The 11198-nt window shown below is 47.8% G+C and overlaps 1 protein-coding gene and 1 gene segment (V, D, J or C); one reads left to right on the top strand and one right to left on the bottom strand.

The window, feature by feature from the left end:
* Nucleotides 1-1976: 1976 nt before the first annotated feature.
* On the bottom strand, nucleotides 1977-2519 carry LOC117061750. The segment is given in 2 exon segments: nucleotides 1977-2335; nucleotides 2458-2519. Coding segments are annotated over 2 exon segments (387 nt in total).
* Nucleotides 2520-4621: 2102 nt separating this feature from the next.
* SMARCB1 (SWI/SNF related, matrix associated, actin dependent regulator of chromatin, subfamily b, member 1) lies at nucleotides 4622-10777 on the top strand. Its single transcript, XM_033174683.1, has 10 exons — nucleotides 4622-4832; nucleotides 5004-5115; nucleotides 5883-5912; nucleotides 6791-6920; nucleotides 7456-7593; nucleotides 8157-8284; nucleotides 9047-9213; nucleotides 9492-9682; nucleotides 9941-10072; nucleotides 10471-10777. The coding sequence occupies exons 1-10, from the start codon at nucleotides 4740-4742 to the stop codon at nucleotides 10508-10510; spliced, it is 1161 nt and encodes a 386-aa protein (XP_033030574.1). The 5' UTR covers nucleotides 4622-4739; the 3' UTR covers nucleotides 10511-10777.
* Nucleotides 10778-11198: the final 421 nt, after the last annotated feature.

Genomic DNA, 11198 nt, shown 5'->3' on the forward strand with positions numbered 1-11198 from the left:
CAGGGAGGAACTTCTGCACTTATTAAGATGGATCCACACTTCAAAAGCTTTCCTTATATTTTTACATTTTACATTTGATGATCAGTACCGTCGTGGCAAATTCAAAAGTGCAAAGCCACTTCATGATTGGTCACAACGCCACATAATAATTACAATTAATGATGCATTGCAATGATCAGTGCAGGTCTCCACATGTTGCTTTTCAGCTAGATCTACTGTTTTTTGTAGGTGTGATTTGGAGTGATCCAGTATCTTCTTTCAGAGTGACTTAAGTTGTGTTTGACTTGAAGTTAGCATTGTATATAACAGAACCTGCACATCATTCTCTTGGAACTGGAGAACAGTGTATTTTCAGTGTTCCCAAATGCTTAGCTTTGGAGCATACAGAATAGAGTTGCCATATTTCAAAAAGTGAAAATCCGGACAACAACACAAAAGTTGTTGAGCATTTGGGGGGGGAGGCCAAAGTTGTTGGGGTTTTTGCTAAAAAAATCTCCCCTTTCATGTTGATAGAGTAAGACCGATAAAAACAGAGACCCTGCTCCAGAAATGGTAATGGGTCTTTGACCCCAGGTCACTCCCCCTCTGTTGATTATCAATAAATGCTGGTTATATGTTGCTATTCCTTGACTTTATTTCATTCAAATTCCTCAGCTTTTGATGGCAACTTGGCCATAAGAATAATAAATAATAATAATTTTATTATTTATATCCCGCCCATCTGGCTGGGTTTCCCCAGCCACTCTGGGTAGCTTACAGCATATATAAAAACATAATAAAACATCAAGTATTCAAAAATAGAATATCTTATACAGACTATAAATAAACCAATAAATCAATAGTAGTAGAATAACAACAACAACAACAACAACAACAATGTTGTAAGAATTTTAAGGTATTTTATTTATATATAATAATTGTTATTAATGTACCAAAACAAATAAGGCCACATGTCTGAAAAACAGTACAGGAAGACAGGCCTCACTCCATTTTGACTACCAACTGACCAAGTATTTCTTTGTCTCAGGAACAAAGGGGGGGGTTGCCCCTCCAGCTACTCAGCAGCCCTCTGCCTGAGTGATAATCTCTGGCGTCCTGATACCTGAGTGCCAGACAAAAGGGTGTGATTAACTTGGCTGGGAGATAGGGAAATGTAAATATCTTTTGCTTCACTTGATGGGTTTTTGGTGGAGGGCAAGAGGAGGCAGGGGGCAGGATCCAGGATGCTCAGATCACTGCTAACAGACCCTCCCAATATGTGATGTATGGTCTTGAGCTGGAGGGGGGCAATTTCAAAAGTCTATATAGGAGCTTGCGCACCATTGTTTGAAGTCTTTTTGCTTGCAAAACACCCTGCTGCAGCAGTTTTCTAATAAAGGGCTATCACCTTGCTTTGGGAGATTCTGTATCGTCTCTATTTGTTCTTAGGTGCTCTTGACAGGAGGGGAGCCCTGCTGAGGCTCCCACTCGGATTCGTGGACTCCCTTCTGGGGCCAAACCTAATTTTTATTACAGCAACAGACAACAGACAACAACAACAACAACAGACAACAGTTACAGGTAGGTAGCCGTGTTGGTCTGCCGTAGTCGAAACAAAATAAAAAAATCCTTCCAGTAGCACCTTAGAGACCAACTAAGTTTGTTATTAGTATGAGCTTTCGTGTGCATGCACACTTCTTCAGATAATAATAACAGTTTACAGTTATATCCACATTAAAATAGCCTCCAACCCCAACTAAACATTTAACCAACCCCAACTCAAAGAAACAAAACAGGGGAACCAAAATTTAAACCGTTCAAAACATTTTAACACATTTTAGCCAGTTGCCCCAACCCAAGTGTTGTTCCAGCAATGTCCCTTCGGCCACCCAGGAGCCTCTTTTAGCTGTTCAAGTAAGCTCATTGAGTGGTCCACATGGACACTATTATACCAACGGTTTAGCATCTACAAATGAAAAGGAAGAAAGGCCAGGAAGAAAAACAGCAAAAGTAGTTTATTCTCGCTTCCCCCATTTGAATGAATGTCTGTGCTGCTGAGTCCCTGTCCACACGGCACAGAAATAATCAGTTTCATCTTCCTGCAAGGCCCCAGTGATGGCCAACGACATCGTATTCCCTGATCTAGACCCAGAGAAACGGGCTGGGACACCGGATGCTCTTTTGCTGGTGTGGTAAAGCAACAGCCAGGGCGCTTTACCCAATTTGTGCTGGATCCAGAGAGGGTAGTTGTTATCAGTGATGCTTCCGCTATCAAACGTGCAAGACATGCTGATGGTCCCACCTAGAGGAACCGCCTCTGAGGGTTTCAGAGACTGTAGCTGCTGGGTGCTGAGACCTGAAAAGGAACAAGGCAAGGACAAGCTTATTGAACTACATCCCACAGCGTAGCAAAATCTGCACATCTGGGAATGAGAGGATGAGAAACACCTGGGTCTGTCTCAAACTAGTTTCCCTTACCAACGGAGACCAAGACTGTGGCAAGGAGAAGGCACCACACCATCATGGGGAGATGCAGAGGATCTTCCTAAAAGAGACCTCTCCTTGGCATCCTCCCAGAACCTTTTAAGCCTTCAGAAGTCAAGAGAACAGCCATTGTATGCAAATATGTCAGCCTCTTAATAACTCTCAGGGTGTAGGAGGAGGGCAGCAGCTTTGCTAAAAAGAAAGCAGCTAAACTCTCAAAGCGACTCAAAACACCAACTCTTTCCTAGATCTTCATTGCATCCCCCCCCACCCCCATGAAGAGGTACAATATTGTGGTTGCAATTCTCTCTTAGAGAGAGAGAGAGAGAGAGAAGAGAGCTCAGGCACATACAATATCTCCATCTGGTGGCAAGATGTATGAATTGTGCAGTTGGTTAACTGCAAATCGCTATGGGTTTAGGTTTGTTTTGTTTTGTTTTTAGCTATCTTCAGCATGAATAACTTACATGTTCTCTCAGATCTGCATGGCCTCTCTTGGGAGGAAATGAAAGGTGCAACAGAAATAACTGATCTTGGTTTCCAGGGGGTTTGAAGACAACAGTTAAGAACAAAGGCTAGATATTTGTTCCAGTTACATGTACGTAGCCGTGTTGGTCTACCATAGTCAAAACAAAATATTTTTTAAAAAAAAATCCTTCCAGTAGCACCTTAGAGACCAACTAAGTTTGTTCTTGGTATGAGCTTTCACATGCATGTACACTTCTTCAGATACACTGAAACAGAAGCCACCAGACCCTTCTATACAGTGGTACCCCGGGTTACGTACTTAATCCGTTCCAGTTTACAGTACGTAACCCGAAAAGGACAGAACCCGAACAATTCGTTCTGCGCATGCGCAGACCAAAAAAACCCAGGGAAAACGCGAAAAATGCTCTGCGCATGCACAGATCTCATGCGCATGTCGGATTGCGCTTCCGGGTTAGCGGAGTTCGTAACCCGAAAAGTATGCAACCCAAAGCGTACATAACCCAAGGTATCACTGTATAGTGAGAGAGTGGGGAGGGATATTACTCAGAAGGGTGGTGGGAATGGGTGATTGGCTGATAGGTGTGGGAAACCTGTTAACGACTGCAAATGGTCTTACAAGAAAAAGCAAGGGGTGAGATGGCTAAAGATAGCTTAGTCATGTATAATGAGATAAGAATCCAATGTCTTTGTTCAGACCAGGTCTCACCATGGTTTTAAGTTTGGTAATTAGTTGCAATTCAACAACTTCTCTTTGCAGTCTATTTCTGAAATTCCTTTGTAGTAAGACAGCTACTTTGTCCCTGCGCACTTTGAAAGGGGTGTCTCATTAGCTCACTGCCTCTTGCTGTGTCTCCATTTCAGAGAGTGTGAATCAGGTACTCGAAATGCAAAATGACTTGGATTTCTCCCATCCTCCTAAATTGTTAGGATTGGCTAGTTTAAGGGACAATCCCAGGGCAGGATCCACCAGGAGGAGCAGTTTCAGAAGCAGCAGATCTCCAGGCTCGGTGGCTGATTCCCACGCTCAGCCAGTTGAACTCCTCGGCTGAAGATAGACTGGCGTAACTGCTCTCCCCAGGGAAGTTCGCCTGGCGCCCTCACTAGACACCTTTAGGCGCCAGGCAAAAACGTTTCTTTTCAACCAGGCCTTTGCCTGACTTGATCTACATCCTATACCCATTTAAAAATGCTGGCTCTTTTGGGGGGTTTTATTGGGTTGTTGGTTTTGTTTTGTTTTTATGTAGTTGATATTTTATGTGAACCGCCCTGAGACCTTTGGGTATAGGGCGGTGTAGAAATTTAAAAATTAAAATAAATAAATACACAAATAACTTGCTCATCCCAGCTCAGACAGTCCAGACTGCTGGGAGCACCTCCTGGGCCAATAAGCAGGGAATTAGGGGCGCCCTAGAGGGCTTTTTTCGCGGCACAGCCAAAGACCTGTGAATAGGCTCCGCCCCTAGAGCTCAGCCAATCCCGCCCTCAGGGGGAGGGAGGGAAGGGGCGGGGCTTCTTCTTCATAACCTTCCCCCCTGCCGGGGTAGGAGGAGGAAAGAAAGAAAGGAAAACACGCCCTTCCCCGCGCGCAGGCGCAGTGAGGAGCAGGAAGCGCAGCAGGGAGGAGGAGGGGTGTGGGGCGTGGCCTCCGCTGCCGGCAAGAAGCCCGGCTGCCGTGGCCGCGCGTGCGCACTAGCCCTCCTAGTTAGGCCGCGGCCGCCTCCCGTCGCTTTTTCCCGGCCCGGCCTGCTTCATCCCTCCCGGCCTTACTTCACCCCGCCGCCGCCGAGATGATGATGATGGCGCTGAGCAAGACCTTCGGGCAGAAGCCCGTCAAGTTCCAGCTGGAGGAGGACGGCGAGTTCTTCATGATCGGCTCCGAGGTGAGGAGGGACCGGGGCGCGGCGGCCGAGGGGGGCGGAGGGGCTGGAGCGTCGCCTCCCGCACTCGTTGGGTGGGTGGGGGGGCTGGGGTAGGTGCGGGGGGGGGGTCCCAGTCGAGCGGGCGGCGGCGGCGCCTGACGAGGCGGGTCCTGTGCCTGCGTCCCCTTGCAGGTGGGCAACTACCTGCGGATGTTCCGGGGCTCCCTGTACAAGCGCTACCCGTCGCTCTGGAGGCGCCTGGCCACGGTGGAGGAGCGCAAGAAGATCGTCGCCTCTTCCCACGGTGGGTGAGCAGGGGGGGCAGACCCCCAACCCCACCCCACACACAGTGCCGGATTTACTTATAAGCTAAACAAGCTTAGGGCTCCACTCTCTTGGATGGGGCCCCCAAAAATTATGAGCCTTTGTAAATTGCGTTTCTGAAGGAACTTTTGTTATTGCCAAATGCCAATGTGTTTGCATTATTAAGTTTGTTACGAATAAAAAAAACCTTTTAAGTTAGAGCTTCATAATTATTTCACCATTAACATACTTCTTCTTTAATTGTATTTAACTATTAATACACTTCTTAATTGTATTTCAGTTCAACAGTTACTTCGATAAAATACATATTTTGTTATGTGCAAATGGCTTTAGATACCTGTTAGGTCCACAAATTACCATATAGCATATATTCAACCCACAAAAAACAGTGACAGTTTGTTGTTGACAAAGGACAGCTGCACATATAAAGGGCCTCATTTCCTTCAGTAGCTTAGGGCCTCATCAAACCTGAATCCGGACCTGCCCACAAACACCGCCCTGCCAGTAGGAGGAAGGGAGGCCCACTGCCCAGCCAGCCCCTTTCCAGAGCCCCCCCCCCTCTTGTTGGCTATGCAGCCTCAAGCAGTGTGGGGGGGGGGGGGGTTGCAGCTCTTCCAAGGATGGGGTGGGGAGGTTGTGCTGTTGTCATCATCTTCCATCCCTAACTCCCCACCCCACCTGCCAGCATTGCAAGGTCCCTGGCATCGGCATCTGCCCCTTTGACGTTTTCTTCTCTCTTCCCCACAGAAAACCAACGGAGTCACAGTCCCAGAAGATGTAAGTCGAAACTCAGGGGTCTATTCTTCTTACTGAGGCTCTGCTTTGCTCAAGCCGAGTCTTCATGCAGTGTCCGAAGGGCTACCCAATATATGCTGGATTTGCTTTGCCGCCTCCTTGATTTTAAGATTTTCTGGTCTTATCTGTGGAGCCCAGGGTAGGGGTCGGGGAGCGTCACATTGCTTTTTGACTAGCATCTCCCTCTTCCTGCAGGCCCTTGGATTCCAGCACTATGCCCAAACGATTGTTAGCATTTCTAGTAGCTCTTAGATATGCAGTTTTTCTTCTTCTCAGGTATAGAGGTGGAAAAGAATGATCTTACCATGGGTTTAGCAATCTAGTATGCAAGCCAAGTGGGGAGAGGGATGTGCCTGCCACTCTGCTGGTGCTAAATCCTCGCTCAACTCAGAACAGTAAAGAGATAAATCCCAGCCACCTTTACATCCCCTCAGTATAGACTTTGGGCCGGTTCTGATTTCTTTGAATCAGCCCTGTGAACTCTACAGGATATCCTTCCGAGAGTGTGTCTGGAGTTTGCCTCAGGGACTGGACAGCATAGGTCTCTTAAAAGACTTTTGAAGGACAGGGATGTGCTATATTCTGCCTAACCTGAAAGTGACTTGTGTTCTTCAAGTGTTTGCAAAGGGAGAGTTTTTGGCTCCGTTTTGTGAAAGCTACTTGTCAGAAACTCAGGAGAAAGGGGGCCAGCGAAGCTCACTTTATTCTATGGGCAGTCTCGCTCCAGCCCATGCAGACTATTGAAGGAACCATGAAATGGGTGACTGCATCTCTTAGCGGTAGGGGAGGGATCTCCTCCCCTGGCAGATGATACCCCTCATGATCCACACCCCTTTCTCTTCCTCCCTCTCCTCTTTTAGATCACGGTTATACCACGCTGGCCACAAGTGTGACTCTCTTGAAAGCCTCTGAAGTAGAAGAGATCCTGGATGGAAATGATGAGAAATACAAGGCAGTCTCCATCAGCACTGAGCCTCCCACCTACCTTAGGTAGTTACGTATTTATATATTGCCTTCCCCCCGAAGGAGCTTGCGGTAATGTGCATGGTGCTGCTGATCCCACATTTCATCCTCACAACAACCCTGTAGGCTAAGAGTTGGTGACTGGCCAACATCACCTAGTGAGCTTCATGGGCAAGTAGTGATTTGAACCAGGGTCTCCCCAGTCCTAGTCTGATGCTCTAAGCACTATACCACAGTGGCTCTCCTTTCTGGGAAAGGAAAAGCCAAACAAGGCGGAAAGAAACGGTGTGAAGAAAGAGCCTCAGTTCCCTCAGGAGACTTATAGCATAATGAAAAGTTCTAAAAGTTACTGACTTTAACCAACAGCTCTTGATTTTCCTGTCACTGGGATCTTGGGTTGTATCAGTAACACATCTAGTCTGTTATTTGAGTCACTAAATTTGCAGCGTGTTGCAGGTGAAGGGTTATGGCATTGAGGTTTGGGTACATGAACTCTCACACACATACAAATGCTTAGGTTCTTAAGATTGTTCCCCATTCACCAGTGGTCTCTTGCTCCTAGAGAACAGAAGGCAAAAAGGAACAGTCAGTGGGTTCCGACCCTTCCCAACAGCTCCCACCACCTTGACGCTGTGCCATGCTCGACCACCATTAACAGAAATCGGATGGGCAGAGACAAGAAGAGAACCTTCCCCCTCTGGTAAGTTTGTTGCTGCTAGCTCTTGGGAAGAAGTGAGGGAACATTGACACACAAGGTAATGCTGCTGAGCGTGTGGACAGAGGAAACAGGTGCGCAGATCTGAGGTCTGGGGCTGTCATAGAGTGGACCCGCTGAAATGAGTGAACATGACTAACTTCGGTCCATTCACTTCAGTGGGTCTACTCCCAAGTGGAACTCAGTTGGATACAGCCCTGAGTTTCCCAGCATTGATCCTTCTCTTCAGAATGGGGATAATCATCAACTTCTAGCAGGGAAACAGGAAGTGGCTGCAATTCGTCCTTCATATACTCCCGTCCTTTAGTTGAACACTGGGGCAAGGCTTGATTTTGGGAGCTCAGATTTGCTCTCCTCCTGGGAAGAGTCCTCCCTATCCCCATTGCGGCATGCACTCTGTGCATGTTCTTTTGTTTCCTGGCTCTTCCGGTGGAAACAAGCTCTGAGCCTTGGAACTTTTGTGCTTCTTTCCCCCCACCCACATGCAATGAACAGCACCAATTCTGCCTCCCCAAATGGCTCTGTCCTGCCCCCCTTTTGTATTTTAGCTTTGATGACCACGACCCAGCCGTGATTCACGAGAACGCCTCCCAGCCAGAGGTACTGGTTCCCATCCGCCTCGACATGGAAATTGACGGGCAGAAACTGAGAGACGCTTTTACATGGAACATGAATGGTGTGTAGAGGAGGAGAAGTGGACAATCCAACATTATATGAAGTGTGACCTTTCCTAATGCCTTATAGTTCAGCTGCTCCACTTCTGAAAAATAGCAGAAACAAAATCCAGTGGTTGTAGAAGTTGCTGACGAGGCAGCAGTTCGAGATGGAGATTAATTTAGGGACTAGATTTAGGGGTTGGGCAAATGCTGTGGGGTGCATCCTGGTCAAATGTGCACTGCCAAGAACCTCCTGGACCTCCTTGACACCATTACAGGCTGCTTGCTCACCCGTCCCTGGTCTGGCACAGCAGAGATGAGCAAGGAAACAGCTGCAGGAAAGATGTTGTTGTAACAGGCATCTGGTGGCTACTCTCTGGATGCTGGACTATGTGGGCGTCTTTGGCCTGATCCAGCAGCTCAGACAGTAGAGCATGAGACTTTTAATCTCAGGGTTGATTCCTGCACTGCAAGAGGTTGGACTAGATGACCCTCATGGTTCCTCCCAACTCCACAATTCTATGTTTCTTTGCTCTTGTACAGAGGAAAAGGGGAGTACCTGCCACTGCCTAATTATTCATAGATTTGTCTGTTAAGCGAGTAGATGGGAGCAATGCTGAGCCAAGAAGAGGCAGAGAGCGGGGGGGGGGGGGGTCTGAGGCAGATTCACTGAGGGGGTATCTTAACAAACTCCCTTTTGTAGGCTGCTTAAGATCCATCATTTTAGGTAAGATATTAGATAAGAACCATGGCAATAATCAGGATTTCTTTGCTTCCATCAGAAAAGCTAATGACCCCGGAAATGTTTTCGGAGATTCTCTGCGATGATCTGGATTTGAATCCCCTGACCTTTGTCCCAGCGATCGCGTCAGCGATACGGCAGCAGATTGAATCTTACCCTACAGATAGTATTCTGGAGGACCAGTCAGATCAACGCGTCATTATTAAGGCAAGGAGAGCTAGACACAGTTGGTTCTGAAGGTGACTCTCTTGCTTGAGGCATACCATGATGGATTTCCCAATGATGTGCTGAGTTCAAGTTGTACCCAAAGTAAAGGAGGACCTGCCAGTGGGGCTATATGCAAATTCCTTACCGCTTACAAGCGAGGAAAACGAGGAAGCCATTTCCATTTTCCTCCTTAGTCCACACCAAGGCGGGGTGGGGGCAAGGTGTTGGCTTAAGGGCATTTGAAATATAGGATACTCAGTTGTGGCATTTGCATCTAGCTCAACATCCATGTGGGGAACATCTCCCTGGTAGACCAGTTTGAGTGGGACATGTCTGAAAAGGAGAACTCCCCAGAGAAGTTTGCCCTGAAGCTGTGCTCAGAACTCGGGCTGGGCGGCGAGTTCGTCACCACCATCGCTTACAGTATCCGGGGGCAGCTGAGCTGGCATCAGAAGACGTACGCATTCAGGTAAGGGGTGCAACTGGCGCTTCTGTAGGATTGCAAAATTGGAGGGAGGTAGCAAATTCTATATTGTTTTGATATCTTGAACACAAGGCTCCAGCTAGTGTGTAACAGGCTCATCTCATAGTCTACTGCCTGCTTGGCTTCGGGCATGCTGCTGGTTCTTTGTGTGATGCTCCCATGATGGATCTGGCTTCAAAGTAAAGCATATGCCCAAGTTCTCCAGGCTTTGGTGCTGAGCTGTGTTTCTTCCCCCTCTTCCAGTGAGAACCCCCTGCCAACGGTGGAGATCGCCATTCGTAACACTGGGGATGCCGACCAGTGGTGCCCTCTACTTGAAACCCTGACAGATGCAGAGATGGAGAAGAAAATTCGAGACCAAGACAGAAACACAAGGTGCGCCTTGCCCTGTGGGTTGTGTGCTGCCCTTTTTGTCAAAGACATGAGCTGAAAAGGGGAAGGTTTTGTTTTGTTTTTCCTCTTGTGACTTTGCAAGCATCTCTCGTTTACTATGCAAGCTGAACTCCAGACCTCAGCAAGAAGCACAGAGGTCCCATTAGGTTACTCGGCCATTACAACTTCCCACTGCAGCAAATGCCGCTGGTTGGTCGAAGTGGGACTTCTTGGAAATGTTTCCTTATAGATATCATGGGGTGGCGTTGAAGTTTTTTTTTGGGGGGGGGGGTTTCCACACCCACCTGTGGTCGCTCCGGTCTACGCTAAAACAACCCCCCACGTCTTCTGCTGCTGCTATTGCCATCGCTGTTCTTGACAGTTTGTTTTCTTCCTTGCAGGCGGATGAGACGCTTGGCTAACACAGCTCCAGCTTGGTAACCTTCCTGAAGTGGACAAGGGGATTCAGCCTCCAGGCTGTGTCCATGAGGAGCCAGGCAAAGGGCAAGCATTTGTTTTGCTTTCTATGCCCACCTGGGGACTGGCGGTACTTGCATTGGCTGGCCCAGCAGACCAGAGGGATGGTGACCTCTCCACCTCGTGGGTACCTGTCAAACAAGGGGTCCAATAAAGACCTGTGGCAGCTGTCTGAGCCCTTCTCTCCCCCCCTCCCCCAAAAACCTTAGGACAAGTTTTTAAATAAATGAAATGAGTAATAATTTTACTTTGTCAGGCCTTCTCTGATGTGCATTCCCAGTTTTCTTTCCTGCCTTTGCCTTCCAAGTCTACACCACGGATGGGGCAGCCTTGGCTTCCCAGATGTTGCTGAACTACACCTTGCATCAGTCCTAACAAGCACAGTAAATGGGCCAAGCATGAAGGGAGTTGTAGTTCAACCACATCTGGAGCCCCAAAGGTTCTCCCCTCCTAGTCCAGACTAGCACTGATGATCTTCTGTTTATTATTATTTATTCATACAGCAGCAGCTTCCTTCTTTTTCTTCAGCCCATCCTTCTGTACAAAGAGGAGGGGTGCTGTTAGAGAGGGGTGTTGTTTCTCGAAAAGCTAGCAGCTTGTGGCATCTTTCACAAAGGAAGAGTCAGCAAATCTGCTTAGCTTTGTTTTAGTA

Source organism: Lacerta agilis, chromosome 17, assembly GCF_009819535.1.
Source record: "Lacerta agilis isolate rLacAgi1 chromosome 17, rLacAgi1.pri, whole genome shotgun sequence".
Classification (NCBI taxonomy): Eukaryota; Metazoa; Chordata; class Lepidosauria; order Squamata; family Lacertidae; genus Lacerta; species Lacerta agilis.

Bases quoted from the DNA above. Each gene is read 5' to 3' on its own strand.
- SMARCB1 (XM_033174683.1), top strand. From the start codon at position 4,740: ATGATGATGATGGCGCTGAGCAAGACCTTCGGGCAGAAGCCCGTCAAG. The intron at 7,594-8,156 runs GTAAGTTTGTTG...TTTGTATTTTAG, and splicing joins AAGAGAACCTTCCCCCTCTG to CTTTGATGACCACGACCCAG. The intron at 8,285-9,046 runs GTGTGTAGAGGA...TGCTTCCATCAG, and splicing joins TTTTACATGGAACATGAATG to AAAAGCTAATGACCCCGGAA.